General features: G+C 51.0%; 1 protein-coding gene across 1 annotated transcript; it reads left to right on the forward strand.

The window, feature by feature from the left end:
* Positions 1-11832: 11832 nt before the first annotated feature.
* KRT18 (keratin 18) lies at positions 11833-15858 on the forward strand. Its single transcript, XM_050749103.1, has 7 exons — positions 11833-12411; positions 13145-13227; positions 13873-14029; positions 14606-14770; positions 14858-14983; positions 15242-15465; positions 15679-15858. The coding sequence occupies exons 1-7, from the start codon at positions 11995-11997 to the stop codon at positions 15797-15799; spliced, it is 1293 nt and encodes a 430-aa protein (XP_050605060.1). The 5' UTR covers positions 11833-11994; the 3' UTR covers positions 15800-15858.
* The last annotated feature ends 1555 nt before the right edge of the window (positions 15859-17413 follow it).

Genomic DNA, 17413 nt, shown 5'->3' on the forward strand with positions numbered 1-17413 from the left:
GGAGAAGGAGAAAACAGGCCAGTCATGGTGGTTCATGCCTGTAATCCCAGCACTTTGGGAAGCCAAGGCAAGTGGATCACCTGAGGTCAGGAGTTTGAGACCAGCCTGGCCAACATGGAGAAATCCCGTCTCTACTGAAAATACAAAAAAAAGTAGCCAGGCATGGTGGCACACACCTGTAGTCCCAGCTACTCGGGAGACCGAGGCAAGAGAATTGCTTAAGCCCAGGACGCAGAGGCTGCAGTGAGCTGAGATCATGCCATTGCACTCCAGCCTGGGCAAAAAGAGCAAAACTCCATCTCAAAATAAATAAATAAATAATAAAAGTTGCAAAACATAAAAAGATACAGATGGTAAATAAGCACATGAAAAGATGCCCAGGATCATTAGTCATTAGGAAAATACACGTTAAAACCACAGGATACCATTACACACCCACTAGAAAGTGGTGTGTGTGTGTGTGTGTGTGTGTGTATATATATATATATATATATATTTTTTTTTTTTTTTTTTTTTTTTGACAAGGTCTTGCTCTGTCGCCCAGGCTGGAGTACAGGGCCGTGATCTCAGCTCAGTGCAACCTCTGCCTCCTGAGTTCAAGTGATTCTCGTGCCTTGGCCTCCTGAGTAGCTGGGATCACAGGCATGTACCACCATGCTAATTTTTTTGTATTTTTTTTTTTTTTTTTTTTTTTGAGACGGAGTTTTGCCACCCAGGCTGGAGTGCAGTGGGGATTTTGCTCCCGGGTACGTTGCCTAGACTGGGTGTTGAAGTTTCCTGGCCTCAAGTAGCCAGGATGGTCTCGATCTCCGACCCGTGATCCGCCCCTCGGCCTCCCAAAGTGCTGGGATTGAGCCACCGCGCCCGGCCATTTTTTTGTATTTTTGTGAGCTGGGACTGTGTTGCCACATCCTGGCCTCAAGTGAGCCGCCTGCCTCGCCTCCAAAGTGCTGGGATTACAAGTGTTTTTTTTTTTTTCTTTTTAATAACAGGCCAAGCACAGTGGCTCAGGCATGTAATCCCAGCATTTTTGGGGGCCGAGGCAGAAGGATCACTTGAGCCCAATAGTTCGAGACAAGCCTCGGTAACAAAGGAAGATTCCCCTCTCTACAAAAGAATTTTTTTTTTTTTGAGACGGAGTCTTGCTCTGTTGCCCAGGCTGGAGTGCAGTGGCACGATCTCGGATCACTGCAAACTCTGCCTCCCAGGTTCATGCCATTCTCCTGTGTCAGCCTCCCGAGTAGCTGGGACTACAGGTGCCCACCACCATGCCTGGTTAATTTTTTTAATTTTTAGTAGAGATGGTGTTTCACAGTGTTAACCAGGATGGTCTCAATCTCCTGACCTCGTGATCCTCCCACCTCGGCCTCCCAAAGTGCTGGGATTACAGGCTTGAACCACCACGCCTGGCCTACAAAAGAAGTTTTAAAACCAGCCAGGTGTAGTGGTATGGGCCTGTAGTCCTAGCTCCTGAGGAGGATGAGGCAGGAGTATCACTTGGTCGCAGGAGTTCCAGGCTATAGTAAGCTATGACAGAACCACTATACTCCAACCTGGGTGACAGAGCAAGACCCTGTCTCTAAAAAAAAGTAAAATAAAAAATAAAAATAAAAAAGGACAGAAAATATAGAGTGTTGGTGAGGATATACAGCATCATGTTACTGAGGGGGTGCAAAATGGTACAGCTACTTTGGCAGTTTCTTAGAAGAATAAACTTGGCCAGGCGTGGTGGTTCATGCCTGTACTCCCAGCACTTTGGGAGACTGAGGCAGGCAGATCACTTGAGGTCAGGAGTTCGAAACCAGCCTGGCCAACATGGTGAAACTGTCTCTACTAAAAACAGAAAAATCAGCCGGGTATGGTGGCACATGCCTGTAGTCCCAGCTACTTGGGAGGCTGAGACAGGAGAATCACTGGAACCTGGGAGGCGGAGGGTGCAGTGAGCCAAGATCACCCCTCCAATCCCAGCGCTTTGGGAGGCTGAGGCAGGCAGATGGCTTGAGCCCAGGAGTTTGAGACCAGCCTGGCTAACATGGCAAAACCCCATCTCTACTAAAAAATACAAAAATTAGCAAGGCATGGTGGCTCAGTTCTAGCTACTTGGGAGGCTGATGCGTGAGAATCACTTGAACCCTGGAGGCAGAGGTTGCAGTGAGCCAAAATCAGGCCATGGAACTCCAGCCTGATTGACAGAGGGAGACTCCCTCTCAAAAAAAAAAAAAAGAAAAAAGAAAAAAAGGAAGAAAACATATATCCACACAAAGATAAACAGCTTTATTCATAATTGCTGAAAACTGGAGCTGAGCACTATGGCTCATGCCTGTAATCCCAGCACTTTGGAAGACCAAGGTGGGAGGATCACTTGGGGTCAGGAGTTCAGGCCGGGAATTTAAGACCAGCCATATTGAGACCCTCATCTCTACCAAAAAAAAAAAAAAAAGAAAGAAAGAAAAGAAAAGAAAAAACTAAGAACAAAATAAATATTCATCTACTGGTGAATGGATAAACAAATTATGGTAACTCTATGCAATGGAATATTATGCTGCCATTAAAAGGAAGGAAAAATACTAATACCCTGCAACAACATAGAGGAATCACGAAAGCATCATGTTAAGTAAAAGAAATCAAAGACAAAAAGCTACACACTGGGCCAGGTGTGGTGGGTCATGCCTGTAATCCCAGCACTTTGGGAGGCCGAGGTGGATGGATTACCAAGCTCAGGTGTTTAACACCAGCCTGGCCAACATGGTGAAATCCCGTCTCTACTAAAAATACAAAAAATTAGCCAGACATAGTATCTTATGCTTGTAGTCCCAGCCGCTCGGGAGGCTAAGGCAGGAGAATCACTTGAACCTGGGAAGTGGAGGTTGCAGTGAACCGAGATCATGCCACTGCACTCCAGCCTGGGCAACAGAACAAGACTCAGTCTCAAAAGAAAAGAAAAGAAAAGAAAAAAGCTACACAAAAAACTACACATTGTGTAGTGTATTTTATACAACATTATGGAAAAGGAAAAGCTATAAGGACAGAGAACAGATCAGTGGTTACCATAGCTGGGGGTATCGGGGAGGAGGTGTAGGGGTGAGCAATGAACTTGACTATAAAAGAACACAATGGAACTTTTTTTTTTTTTAAAACAAAGTCTCACTTTGTGGCCCAGGCTGGAGTGCAGTTGTGCCATCTCAGCTCACTGCAACCTCCACCTCCCAGGTTCAAGCAATTCTCTTGCCTCAGCCTCCTGAGTAGCTGGGACTACAGGTGCCCACCACCACGCCCCACTAATTTTTTTGTATTTTTAGTAGAGACGGGGTTTCACCATCTTGGCCAGGTTGGTCTGGAACTCCTGAACTCGTGATCTACCCGCCTCACCCTCCCAAAGTGCTGGGATTACAGGCGTAAGCCACCATGCCCGGCCTGAAACTTTTTGAGGGGATAAAAATTATGTATTTTGATTATGGTGGCAGTTCCACAGTTGCATCCATTTGTCAACACCCATCAAACTATATACCTAAAAAGGGTGAATGTTACTGTAGGCAAATTGTGCATCAATAAATCTAAATTTTTTTTTTTTTTTTTGAGATGGAGTTTCACTGTTGTTGCCTAGGCTGGAGTGCAATGGCGCAATCTTGGCTTACCACAACCTCCGCCTCCTGGGTTCAAGCGATTCTCCTGCCTCAGCCTACTGAGTAGTTGGTATTACAGGCATGTGCCACCACGCCCATCTATAAATCTAAATATTTTAAAACAAGAAAACCCACAGATGCGGGAAGATCATAGGCTCAGCCTCATATGTGAAAAGCGTAAGGTTTCCTTGAAACCTCCAATTAGGGATAATATCCAGCATATTGACCAGCAGGAGATATGGTTTTGAATCTCAGAGGAGAGAATTCTGGTGGATGCTATAAAAAGCCACGGTGCCAAGTGTTCTATTTGGAAAACCTTACCTAGCAAGTTTTTGCTTTTTTTTTTGAGACAGTGTTTTGCTCTTGTTGCCCAGGCTGGAGTGCAATGGCGTGATCTCAGCCCACCGCAACCTCCATCTCCCAGGTTCAAGCGATTCTCCTTCCTCAGCCTCTGGAGTAGCTGGAATTACAGGCATGCGCCACCACGCCCGGCTAATTTTTGTATTTTTAGTGGAGACAGGGTTTCTCCATGTTGGTCAGGCTGGTCTCAAACTCCCAACCTCAGGTGATCCGCCTGCCTCAGCCTCCCAAAATGCTGGGATTACAGGTGTGAGTCACCGTGCCCGGGCTTTTACTCATTTTTTGACGCCCTGTCTGAGCATTCATTTGACCTCCATGAGGTTCTCCATGACCCCAGTCCCTCCATGACCCCAGTCCCCAGTAGAACGCAAGCTCCAGGAAAGCAGTAACCTTGTGGCTTTTCTGTGCTGTATTCTCAGATCCTAGACCATGCTGGCATTAGGTGCCTTACAAAGCATTAATGAATTAATGAATTCTTCCTTTCTCTGACAGTCCTCTGGAGTTTTCATAGCATCAATCACACTGTATTTTGGTTTTGTTTTGTTTTGTTTTTTGAGACGGAGTCTCGCTCTGTCGCCCAGGCTGGAGTGCAGTGGCCGGATCTCAGCTCACTGCAAGCTCCGCCTCCCGGGTTTACCCCATTCTCCTGCCTCAGCCTCCCAAGTAGCTGGGACTACAGGCACCCGCCACCACGCCCGGCTAGTTTTTTGTATTTTTTTTAGTAGAGACGGGGTTTCACCGTGTCAGCCAGGATGGTCTCCATCTCCTGACCTCGTGATCCGCCCGTCTCGGCCTCCCAAAGTGGTGGGATTACAGGCTTGAGCCACCGCACCCAGCCTCACACTGTATTTTGTTTGCCCAATGATCTGTTCCCTCTAATAATAATCTCCTTGATTATTATTGTCTAGTTTTATTTACCTTTGTATTCCCAGGTCACTGTTGGTGGAAATTAACTAAACCGACAGCCTTAAACCTCCATGTTTATGATTCTTCCAGGAGGAGGAGGCAGGGAGCACACTTAACAAGCACCTGCTCCGCCCCAGGCCCTATCATACACTCTTAATCTCTGCAACAAACCGATAAGGAAGCTGGAGATCAGAGAAGCCCGCTGACTTGGGCACCCAACTTGACCAAGGTCACCTAGCAAGGAAACAAGCAAAGCTGGGATTCAAACTGAGATCTGTCCAACTCCAAAATTTTGTTTCTCCATCCTCTCTTTACCCCAATATTCTTAACCCCATGATTTTCAGTGCCTTCAGCACCCTGAAATGACATCACCAGCTGCTCTGACCCCAGATTCTGATACCCCCTCTCACCTTCCCCATCTCACGATCCTGTGTTTTCTCTGCAGCTTCCAACTGCCGTGCCACATCAGTTCTGGGCTTCTTCCTTTTCCACTAAACTCTTCTGTTTGCCTTTGCTTCCCCACCCAAGGCCCAGCCCTTTCAGCCATGTTTTAAGGCTAGACTTCTTTGTCCCTGAGCTTCTACCACTCCTGCCTTCTCATCCCTCAGTGAAGCCCACCATTTTTTCTCTCCCACCCCCAGGATACACAGTGTTTCTTGTATGGCTGATCTCATCATGAAGCCATGTTGTGTAACTACTGTTGGGATCTCAAGACCACTGACTCACCCTCTTATGCCTCATGGTTAGACCACAGAGTTCACCTCATGTGCCACGGTGTCCTCCTGCCTCTGCCCCACGCTTCTGATTGGAGAGGCAGGAGCCTACAGAGGTTGCATACAATACATCCCAGTTCTGCCACCTACTAGGATATCACTTTTCAGGTTGCAGCTTAAATGTCACTCCACTCCCTCAGAATCTCAAGCAAGATTAGTGTTTACTGCTTTCGGCTTCCATTGTTCGCTGGACTCACCCAGGCATAGCACCAACCACACTTTAGTGCTATTGCTGGTTTAATTGTTGATCAGCCTTACTAAACTGTCTCATCCTAAGGCAACCTTCCATCAACTCTGCGACTTAACAACAGCATGGCCTCCTGATTTCTCCTGTCCTTTGCTGATAGACTGCTTGAAAGAAAAGTCTGTATTTTGCCTCCACTTGGTCCTCTCACTCCTCCCTCTTGGTCCACACCCCTGGCTCCATCACTCTACTGAAAGTGCTCTTTTTGTCCTCAGCCTCCTTGATCCCTTTGTGCACCTGGCCTGTGGACTGCCCTTCCTTGAACCTCATTCTTCTTGGCTTTCATAACACCCTCTCTCCTGGTATCTTCCTGGAAGCTTAGAGATCTAGGCCTTCTCCTCTTTCTCCTCTTCTCCCTCTGTCTCTTCCTCTTCTTCTTGCCTCAAGTCCCTCTGTGCTGACTCTGCTCCTTCTTTCCCCTGATCCTTTTCCTTAGGCCACCTCACCCGCAACTGGGTTCCACCCAAATCCTTGAGGGGGATGCTCCAGGTGAGCCCACTGCATGTGGCCGTGCAGTGTTCAGTGCACAGGTACACCCTGCCAGGAGACAAGGAGGAGGCTGCCTCTCTGCAATTTGTTTAAAGGCCCCGCAGGTTAGCTGTGACCCTGGCATCCATACCTCCTGCCCCATGCCTCTCCCAAGCTCCAGCCCTGCTCTCCTAGCTGCTCGCAGGATAGTTCCCTAAACACTGCTGGCGAACCTGCCCAGCCTAGGCCAGGAAAGAGGCTGACCGAAACAGGGCCGGTTGACTGGATGATCTGGAGATAGGTTCTTGGCCACTCTGCTCTTCCATTTCAGCCCCCTTTTCAAAGACTCAGTCTTAGCCACCCTGCCTTGAGCACAGGTTAGATGGAAAAAAATAGTGGTGAGCAGAGAGCAGAAGGATGGAAAGTAGTGAGGGCAAAAGAACAAGGGGGCTGGGAAGAAAAGGAAAAAATGGGGCATAGCAGAAGGAGGGGAGGTCAGTTGGCTTCTCAGCTGCCAAAGCTCTTCCAGGCATGTGATCTCATTTGGTTCTCATGAAAACTCTCGAAGTGGATGTTACTCTTATTATCATTCTACATCTGAGGAGAGACCAGGCTAGTAAAGGCTGCTGAAGATCACTAAGCCAGAAGGGGGGAATATTATGAAATATTGAAATATTTCATTATTTCATAGAGACAGGGTCTCGTTATACTGCCCAGGCTGGTCTCAAATTCCTGGCTTAAGCAATTCTCCCACCTCAACCTCCCAAAGTGCTGGGATTACAGGCATGAGCCACCTGGCCGAATCTAGGTCTTTTGACACCAAATGCCCTGTTCATCCCTTTGCCCTCCCCTAATCTCTGGGTGGATTTGAGTGAAGTGATAGGCTGAGGGGTATGGCATTGGGATACTGGGGTTGCACCTGGGGAGAAGCCAACAGCACCAGGGTCAGAAGGGGCAAAAGACATAAGCACAGGCAAGGTCATTCCTGGTGGGAGCTGGGCCAGGGAGCTGAGGGGCTCCTAGAAGGGCCAGGTTCCCCGACTTCTCTGAGCTTCAGTGCCTGGAGGTTCCTGGGCAGCCACATGCTTCTCAGAGCTGACCGTTCCTCTTCCTTTATCGTTGGAGAATAATCGGTTGGGTTCGAAGCAATGATACTAAGTGTCAGAGCATTCCTCGACTGTCCCACCCCTGGGGGAGAGGGCCTGGCCCAAGCCCTGAGAATCTCTCCCCACCTCCACAGGCAGTGCCAGGGACTCCAAATAGGGTGCTGAAATTCCAGAAGTCTTGATATCAGACTGGGTCCTGCACCCAGCTGCCACCCGCATCTTCCGCCTGCCCCACAGCTGCCTCTGAAGCCTGTACCCTTGCCCCTACCTCCTGTCTCTCTGCAGGTTACCTGACTGCACATTCTGATGACCCCCACTGACCTCTCCTAGCACCCCGTGTTTATTAATTACTTAAACCTAAAGTATTTACAGAGCTCCACCTATATGCCAGATGTAGGGCTGGGCACAAGGATTCCCATTCTGCCCCAGATTCCTTTTCCTTTGACTTCCACCCCAGATCTCCCTGTCTCAACATCTCTGCCCCTAACTCAGCAGTCCTGGGATTTCTCCTGTGGGAGGCCCCCCTGCATGGGTGCACCCTCCACTGACAGTAGCTGAAGGGAGCCCAGGGGAGCCTCCGAGGCGATCCCCTCCTCCCTCCAGCCCACCCCACCACAGGGCCTTCTCATTGTCTCCAACACAGTGGAGTCACCCTCAGTCTTTGAAGAAGAGGATGGGAATCGGTCTCTCCCTATTTTGTGTATAGACCCCATCCTTACACCTCGGTTGCTGTTCCAAACACCTCCCTCCTCCAGGCTGAGCAAGGCATTTCCAGCTTAAATGTTAAAGCAAAGGCGGAAGGACTGCAGGCCTTCCAATCCTCCCTAATCCTCTCATCTCCCCACCACCTAGTTTCCCCAGAGCCATCAGCTCTAGCCCTTTGTGGGAGAATGTGGAGGGGGCAGAAAGAGCTGACCCACCCCTATCAGGTCATCTCTGAGTCTAGTCTGAAATTAAACCTGCCTCGCAGGTTCCCACTCCCCTTCTGCTCGACGAAGGAATGCAGGACTGATGGTGGGTGGAGAACCATTTCCCCTCCTTCCGGATTCCCCCGTCGAGGCTCATTACTCTTCGTGTCTGTTCTGGGAGCTTCTCACCCTCTCCCGGGACTGTCCTCACAATCACACCATCCTGCTTTCCACCTTGCTTCCCACCCCCACCCCAGAACCCTAGTAGTGCTGGGAATCTGGGGGCCGAGACTTTCACCCCAGGTCTCTGAGAGACTCTGTGACAAAGTGAAAAAGCCCTGAGCCACAGAGGAATCTGGAAGTGATGGGAAGGGGCAGGCTGGTGCTGGAAGCCCGAGGTCGGTATTTGCCCCATGCTGCAAGAAGTCAGGAATGCGGCCATCGACATCAGTAGGAGAGATAAGGTCTAGCTGGCAGCTCTCCCTCTCCAGCCCCCACACTGCACCTCCACAGGTCCCAGAAGCTTCCTAGCAGTTGGGGTGGGGCAGGGATCAAACAAGGACCTGGGAATGAGCTTGGAAAAAAATTCTAGAATCTGGTTTGATTGCTGGTAGAACTCAAAGTGCCCCAGGGTTTTTAAGTGACTCAGAGAGATAGACTTCAAACCCCTTGAGCCCGTCTTTCTAATTAAATTGACCCCTCTATCTGCCCTCCTGGATGTACTGAAGCCTTCCTTACTTTGAAGGAAGGCTCCAATACAAATAATTAGTATTTGTTTGATGAATGAGTGAGTGATAATTTACATTTACATCCACTGCCACCCGAGGAAATAGACTGGACAGGTCTTACTATTTTCCTTGTACAAGTGAAGAAACTGAAGTTCAGAGTTAGGTGATTTCCCCAAGGTTACACAGCTAGCAAAGTACCCGGGCTGTCTGACTTAAATCTTAGCAATAACAGTAAAAGGTAGTATGTTGCTTGTTGAATCCACATACTTTATTATAAAATTCTGCACAACTTGACAATTCTGGAATTCAGTGGGGGAATGTAAAGGTGAAAGCAAGAGAGACCCCTCTGACTGGAACCTCTTACCTCCCAGAAGCCTTGTATGCAAAACCAGTGGGTATTCATTTGTACGTTATTTTGCATCCCGTTTGCCTCCCAGCCATCAGTAGGCCCTGGCCCTCCCTGGCCAGCTTCCACCCTGACCCATCCCCTGGCTGGCTCCCATTGAGCACTGTGGGGCTCTCCCCACCATTAGGTGACAGATCAGGAACAATCCAGGGTCAGGCTCTTTATCTGTGCTGTGCCTCCCACCTGGCAGGTCCACTGGCCAGGCTCTGCCAGAGTCCCTTCTCTCCCAGGCCTACCCTACTGTTTGTCCTCCCCTTCCCCCTCAGCTGACAGCCAGATAAGAATCAACAGGTCCACTCCAGAGCAAAGAACAGAGCCAAACGTGTCATACCAGGACCTGCCAGAAAAACGAGCTGCTGGAGCTGACGATCTTGAAGGCCCGACACCTAGGGGTTCCCCCCAACACTTCATTCAGTAGAGATGGTCATTCAGCATCAGGGGGCAGGCAGCATGAAAGCCTCCCTACCTCCATCCTTCTCACGCAGAGGCTGGGGAGAGCGTCCTGGAGGATGCAGTCCCCTGGGGACAGGCTTCAAATCCACACAGCCTTACAAGAGGGGACAGGGAAAGGAATGGTCAGGATAAAAGTCCTAGTAAAGAGGGAAGGGGCACTGGCCACCAGGGCTGGGTCACTGCTGTGGTGGTCCTAGGAGTGCCTGCCTGTCCTCTCAGGCTCCGTGCATGTGGAACACATTACTTTTATTTTATTATTTATTTATTTATTCATTTTGAGTCAGAGTTTCACTCCTGGTTGCCCAGGCTGGAGTGCAGTGGCACGATCTTGGCTCACTGCAACCTCTGCCTCCTGGGTTCAAGCGATTCTCCTGCCTCAGCCTCCTGAGTAGCTGGGATTACTGGCACGCGCCACTGTGCCTGGCTAATTTTTGTATTTTTGGTAGAGACAGGGTTTCACCATGTTAGCCAGGCTGGTCTCAAACTTTTTTTTTTTCCTCTCTGTTTTGAGACAGAGTCTCGCTCTGTTGTCTAGGCTGGAGTGCAGTGGCATCGAACTCTTGACCTCAGGTGATCCACCCGCCCCGGCCTCCCAAAGTGCTGGGATTACAGTCGTGAGCCACCATGCCCGACGATGTGGAACACATTAACATCTCCGTGAGAGATTTTTGGTCTCTTTTGTCACCGCCCTTCTCTCCCAGCTCCTAGAACTGGGCCTGGCTCACAGTAGGTGCTAAATGCATACTGGTTGAATTGTAAATGCTCAGGATTTTTTTAACTAAGGATGCAGGAAAGGTGATATACGGGTGTGCAGAAGTCAGGACGCATTCCCTGTCCAAATCACACTGTTCCACTGAGGCAAGGCCCCTGGGAGTGAGGTCGGGAGAGGGGAGGGAGATGGAGGGGGCTCAGAGACTGGGTTTGTTTTGGGGAGTCTGCACCTATTTGCTGAGTGAATGTATGTGTGTGTGCATTTGAGAGCACACCTCTGTGTGATTCGGGTGTGAGTGTGTGTGAGGAAACGTGGGCAGGCCGGGGAGTGTTTGGGAGCCAGGTGCAGCTGGGGTGTGAGTGTGTAAACCAGCAGCTGTGAGGCTCAGCATTGCTTCTCCTCCTCTTCTCCAGCTCCCAGCCTTTCTTCCTCGGGACTCCTGGAGTTACAGGATGCCCCCAAGATCCCCTCCGCAGGTGGATAATTTGGGCTGCAGGTTGAGGACAGCTAGAGGGACTCACAGGCCATTCCACCTGCACATCACCAGACCCGCAACTGAGGACAGCTAGAGGGACTCACAGGTCATTCCATCCGCATATCACCAGATCCCCAAATTTCTTTTTCTTTTTTTTTTTTTTTTTTTTTTTTTTTGAGACGGAGTCTCACTCTGTCGCCAGGCTGGAGTGCAGTGGCGCGATCTCGGCTGACTGCAACCTCCGTCTCCCGGGTTCAAGCGATTCCCCTTCCTCAGCCTCTCAAGTAGCTGGAACTACAGGCGTGCACTATCACGTCCGGCTAATTTTTTGTATTTTAGTAGAGAGGGGGTTTCACCATGTTGGCTAGGATGGTCTCGATCTCCTGACCTCGTGATCCGCCCGCCTCGGCCTCCCAAAGTGCGAGGATTACAGGCATGAGCCACTGCGCCCGGCCAAGACTCCCAAATTTCAAACTCGCCAGCACCTCCTCCACCTGGGGGAGAAGGGCATAATAACGTCATTTCCTGCCCTGAAAGCAGCCTCGAGGTCCAGCAACACCTGCTGCCCGTGTCCGTGCCCTGTTGGCCACCCCGTTTCTGTGGCATGAGCGGGGCTTGGCAGGGCTGCGCGGAGGGCGCAGGGGTGGGGCCTGGGGCGGGGCGGCCCGGGGCGGAGGGCGCGGGCTCGGCGCGGTCCACCTGTGGCTCCGGCTTCCGAAGCGGCTCCAGGGCGGGGGCGGGGCCTCACTCTGCGATATAACTCGGGTCGCGCGGGCCGCCACCTTCGTCGGCAAAGCCTGAGTCCTGTCGTCTCGCCTTCCTCCCATACAGCATGAGCTTCACCACTCGCTCCACCTTCTCTACCAACTACCGGTCCCTGGGCTCTGTCCAGGCGCCCAGCTACGGCGCCCGACCGGTCAGCAGCGCGGCCAGTGTCTATGCAGGCGCCGGAGGTTCTGGTTCCCGGATCTCAGTGTCCCGCTCCACCAGCTTCCGGGGCGGCATGGGGTCCGGGGGCCTGGCCTCAGGGATGGCCGGGGGTCTGGCAGGAATGGGAGGCATCCAGAACGAGAAGGAGACCATGCAAAGCCTGAACGACCGCCTGGCCTCTTACCTGGACAGAGTGAGGAGCCTGGAGACCGAGAACCGGAGGCTGGAGAGCAAAATCCGGGAGCACTTGGAGAAGAAGGGACCCCAGGTCAGAGACTGGAGCCATTACTTCAAGATCATCGAGGACCTGAGGGCTCAGGTAAGGGGTGGGAGGGACCTCAATTCCCAGTCTTGTCTGATCCTCAAATTACACACTCCTTTGCCTCTTTCCCTCATTCCGTATCCATCCCAACCCCTACTCCACCGGTAGGGGGTTGGGCATACGTGGATTTCCATCCACTCTCCTAGCCACAGCGTACCCTAGAGCAGCAGCTAGGTATGGGAGGGCTCTTTCCCAGGAGAGAGGGGGAAGGGGACAGGGTTGAGAGCTTTACAGAAGAAGTGGACAGCATGGAGGGAGGTGAGGAAAGTCCCGTAAAGAGGAGACACTGGCTCTGGCGGAGTGGGGACTATTGGAGGGTTAAGCGGATGTGGCTAAAGCTGAGTCATCTCGGAGTAACAGAAGGCTTGCCTTTGGGAGGAGCCAATCCAGGGTGTAGGGGGCCCAGAGTGACCAGGTGCTCTAGGGAAAAAATGCCAGGAGAGGGCCAGAAAGAAGACTTGTGAGTAGCGGCTCACTTCTGGGCAGGCAGGCCAGCCAGCTAGCCAGCCTGCTGAGGCTTCCCAAGAAGGGCAGAGTGGTGGGATCTGGGAATCCAGAAAAGGAGGGAATGGGTGGGGCTAGATGAAAAGGGATAGGTGTCCAGGGAGAGTCTCTGGCTATTCCTGGGACCAGGAAGTTTTCACTAGGATACATAACACTTTCTACACACTCAGCCCACCCATCCCTGACTTTCTATTCATGGAGCAACCTCTCTCGACAATCCCCCTAGATCTTCGCAAATACTGTGGACAATGCCCGCATCGTTCTGCAGATTGACAATGCCCGTCTTGCTGCTGATGACTTTAGAGTCAAGTAAGTTGAGGGGGCTAGGGAGCTGGGGGTCCAGGGGTGGAGCTAAGAAGGGTCTGCTCCCCAGGCTGGGTCAGGTAGGGGCTCACAGTGGGATCCTGTTTAGGTGTGGGTGGATGAGAATCGGCATCCATCAGTGTATTCATTTATTCATTTGTATAACCTCGTTTAAGAATACTGTCCTCATGGCCGGGCACAGTGGCTCACGCCTGTAATCCCAGCACTTTGAGAGGCTGAGGTAGGCAGATCACCTGAGGTCGGGAGTTTGAGACCAGCCTGACCAACATGGAGAAACCCTGTCTCTACTAAAAATAGAAAATTAGCCGGGCGTGGTAGTGCATGCCTGTAATCCCAGCTACTTGGGAGGCTGAGGCAGGAGAATCGCTTGGACCCGGGAGGCGGAGGTTGCAGTGAACCAAGATTGCGCCGTTGCACTCGAGCCTGGGCGACAAGAGCAAAACTCCATCTCAAAAAAAAAAAGAATACTGTCCTCCAAGTGCCAAGAATGGTGCTCAGGGGATTACCACCTAATTGCTGACTCAAGTTGCTGGTTCGCAATGAGCATAGAACTGCTCTTAGTAGGTGGCACGAGTTGAGAAGGTTCTGGATCAGAGATATTGGCCCCTCTGATCACCTCCACTCCTACAGGTATGAGACAGAGCTGGCCATGCGCCAGTCTGTAGAGAACGACATCCATGGGCTCCGCAAGGTCATTGATGACACCAATGTCACTCGACTGCAGCTGGAGACAGAGATCGAGGCTCTCAAGGAGGAGCTGCTCTTCATGAAGAAGAACCACGAAGAGGCAAGCAGGGGCCAGTGGCCAGGCCAGGGATTGAGGGGCCATGACAAGTCTGGGTGGGAGAATAGACAGGACAAGCCACCTGCAAGTAGCCTTGCTAAGAAGTTTAGAAATAGCAGCCTGGGCTCTTCTTAATGAGACCATTCTGATGAAGAGCATTCTCAGGGGGTCAAGTACACCCTGGCTCACCTGAATTACAGGTCAAAATGATGTGGGTTAGAGAATGAGATAAGAACGGAAGTAGAAGCAGCTAACACCAGGAGCTGGGGGTGATAGAGGAATGAGAGCAGGTAGAGTTGGCAGTGCTTCCTAAAAGATGGTAGAAGGAGCAGGTTTGTGAAGAGAAGGGTGAATGAAGGGACAGGGTGAAGTTAGGAGAGAGAAACCGTCAGTGAGTAGATGGCATTTCTACCCACTGGAGTAGAAAGGCCAGAACTGGCATTGCCCTGAGTGCAAGCCAAGGGGTTCCTCCTGTCTTTTCTCCAACTGTAGGCCTCCTAGGAGAGGCAATCACAGACGAAGGACCTTGTTGGAGCTCTGACCCTGAACCCTCCTCACTTTTGCCCCTGTCACCTTTAGGAAGTAAAAGGCCTACAAGCCCAGATTGCCAGCTCTGGGTTGACCGTGGAGGTAGATGCCCCCAAATCTCAGGACCTCGCCAAGATCATGGCAGACATCCGGGCCCAATATGACGAGCTGGCTCGGAAGAACCGAGAGGAACTAGACAAGTACTGGTCTCAGCAGGTGCGTGAGGGGAAAGGATGGCTGCCAAGGTGTGGGAGGGAGGCAGACAGGGAATGAGGGGCCTGATGGACTGTCCCCACCCTGCAGATTGAGGAGAGCACCACAGTGGTCACCACACAGTCCGCCGAGGTTGGAGCTGCTGAGACGACGCTCACAGAGCTGAGACGTACAGTCCAGTCCTTGGAGATCGACCTGGACTCCATGAGAAATCTGGTGAGTGCCTTCACATCACCCGCTCAGCTCCTCCTTCACTTGGCCTCAGGCTCAACCCTGTCTCAACCCAAATCCTATCCCTCCCATCATGAGTTCCTTTAGCTCAGAGTCAGTTTCCTCTTTGCATTTCCCACCACTTCTACCCCTTACGCCAGTACTTGGCACACAGCACATGCCCAAAAAAGTTTCCAAAAGTGAAGGGATGAGCAGTCCTGGGACTCTGAGTGCACCCTGCCCCTCTTCCTTGTGCCCCTGCAGAAGGCCAGCTTGGAGAACAGCCTGAGGGAGGTGGAGGCCCGCTATGCCCTACAGATGGAGCAGCTCAATGGGATCCTGCTGCACCTGGAGTCAGAGCTGGCACAGACCCGGGCAGAGGGACAGCGACAGGCCCAGGAGTATGAGGCCCTGTTGAACATCAAGGTCAAGCTGGAAGCTGAGATCGCCACCTACCGCCGCCTGCTGGAAGATGGCGAGGAATTCAAGTGAGTGGGGCTCTCCTACCCACACATGCTGGGATCAAGAGATCACTTCTCTCAGAGCAAATGAAGTTTGGCCTTGGGTTTCCCTTTTCTGGAGGAAGAGGCTGAGGGGGATTTGGAGATAAAGGTAGAGGTCAGGAGGCTTTTTCCCTCTACCTTTCTTGTCTCCCTTCTCCGCGGGACTGTTTATAACTTGGGCTTGGTGTTCTGTTACAGTCTTGGTGATGCCTTGGACAGCAGCAACTCCATGCAAACCATCCAAAAGACCACCACCCGCCGGATAGTGGATGGCAAAGTGGTGTCTGAGACCAACGACACCAAAGTTCTGAGGCATTAAGCCAGCAGAAGCAGGGTACCCTTTGGGGAGCAGGAGGCCAATAAAAAGTTCAGAGTTCATTGGATGTCACTTTTTCTTCTTTTGGCTGTTTTCATTGCGCACAAATGCCCTAACCCAACAGTCCCATCTGATCCCAGCAGAAACCACCTCTGACCCCTGAGGGTTTCATATAGATTGGGGTGTAGAAGGAAGAGGGCTCTGTATTCTTGGAAACACTTCTCAGAGACAGAGGAGGGAGCGGTAGATGTGATGGGTCACAGGCAGTGGGGATCCCTCCAAGGGAATTGTGGAATCTTTGCCTTGAAGCAGTCTGGTGTTCATAAGGTCCCTGACTGATCATTAGCAGAAGTCTGAACCAAAGGAGGAAATTAGGCCAAAGACAGAGGACAGAGGAGACAGACACATCTGGCCCTACCCTACCCTGCTGCTTTGCATCCTTGGCCCACTGCCTAGGGCTTCCCACCCACAGTTTTTTCCTCCAACCCCAGGCCATACTCATTCTCCAAACCTATGGTGCCCTAAACTCTGTTCATTCACTCAATGGAGATAAGATTTTTAGGGTGCTGGCTAGAAGTTGAGTAAATGATCATGGAAGTTCCCATCTAGGAAAGAGGTGCCCCTGAGTAAGCACCCATAGGTAAGGATGGGCATCTTAAAGCTAACCGAGGCTAGGCATGGTGGCTCACACCCATAATCCCAGCAGTGCCACCACACCCGGCTAATTTTTGAATTTTTCATAGAGTTGGGATTTCACTATGTTGCCCAGGCTAGTCTGGAACTCCTGGCCTCAAGTGATCCTCCCACTTGTACCCTTTGGAGTGACTAGATGTCACCTTGTGTCTTCCTTGGCTGCTTTCATATTTGTGTGCAAATGCCCTAACCCAACATGATTACATGTAGATGTTAATTGTAGCAGTTTTGCCAAAACAAAACTACTAAAGATCAAGGCATCAATCACTCAAAGACCTAGGTTAGGTTTATTTTTTTTTTTTTTTTTTTTTTTTTTTTTGAGGCAGAGTCTTGCTCTGTCACCCAGGCTGGAGTGCAATAACGCAATCTGGGCTCACTAGAACTGCCTCCTGGGTTCAAGGGATTCTCCTGCCTCAGCATCCCGAGTAGCTGGGATTTCAGGGGCCTGCCACCATGCCTGGCTACTTTTCGTATTTTTAGTAGAGACGGGGTGTCACCATATTAGCCAGGCTGGTCTTGAACTCCTGACCTCGTGATCCGCCCGCCTCAGCCTCCCAAAATGCTGGATTACAGGCGTGAGTCACCGTGCCCAGCCTAGGTTAATTTTTAAAATGTTGGGTTAAGGCAAAAGGAATTTTTTTAATTTAAAAATTAGCCGGGCATGGTGGCATGCACCTGTAGTCCCACTTACTCAGGAGGCTGAGGTGGAAGGATTGCTTGAGTCCAGAAGGTCAAGGTTGCAGTGAGTTGTGATTGTGCCACTGCATTTCAGCCTAGGTAACAGAGTACCACTGTTTCCAAAAACAAAAAAAGTTGGCTGGGTACGGTGGCTGAGGCCTATAATCCCAGCACTTTGGGAGGCCGAGGCAGGCGGATCACGAGGACAGGAGATCGAGATCATCCTGGCTAACACAGTGAAACCCC

The sequence above is a fragment of the Macaca thibetana genome, chromosome 11 (assembly GCF_024542745.1).
Source record: "Macaca thibetana thibetana isolate TM-01 chromosome 11, ASM2454274v1, whole genome shotgun sequence".
In the NCBI taxonomy this organism is placed as follows: Eukaryota; Metazoa; Chordata; class Mammalia; order Primates; family Cercopithecidae; genus Macaca; species Macaca thibetana.

What these genes read in the sequence shown, in the direction of transcription:
- KRT18 (XM_050749103.1), top strand. Translation starts at nt 11,995, where the DNA reads ATGAGCTTCACCACTCGCTCCACCTTCTCTACCAACTACCGGTCCCTG. An exon ending in GCTGATGACTTTAGAGTCAA is followed by an intron (nt 13,228 to 13,872) that starts GTAAGTTGAGGG and finishes CCACTCCTACAG; the next exon opens with GTATGAGACAGAGCTGGCCA. An exon ending in TGGACTCCATGAGAAATCTG is followed by an intron (nt 14,984 to 15,241) that starts GTGAGTGCCTTC and finishes GTGCCCCTGCAG; the next exon opens with AAGGCCAGCTTGGAGAACAG.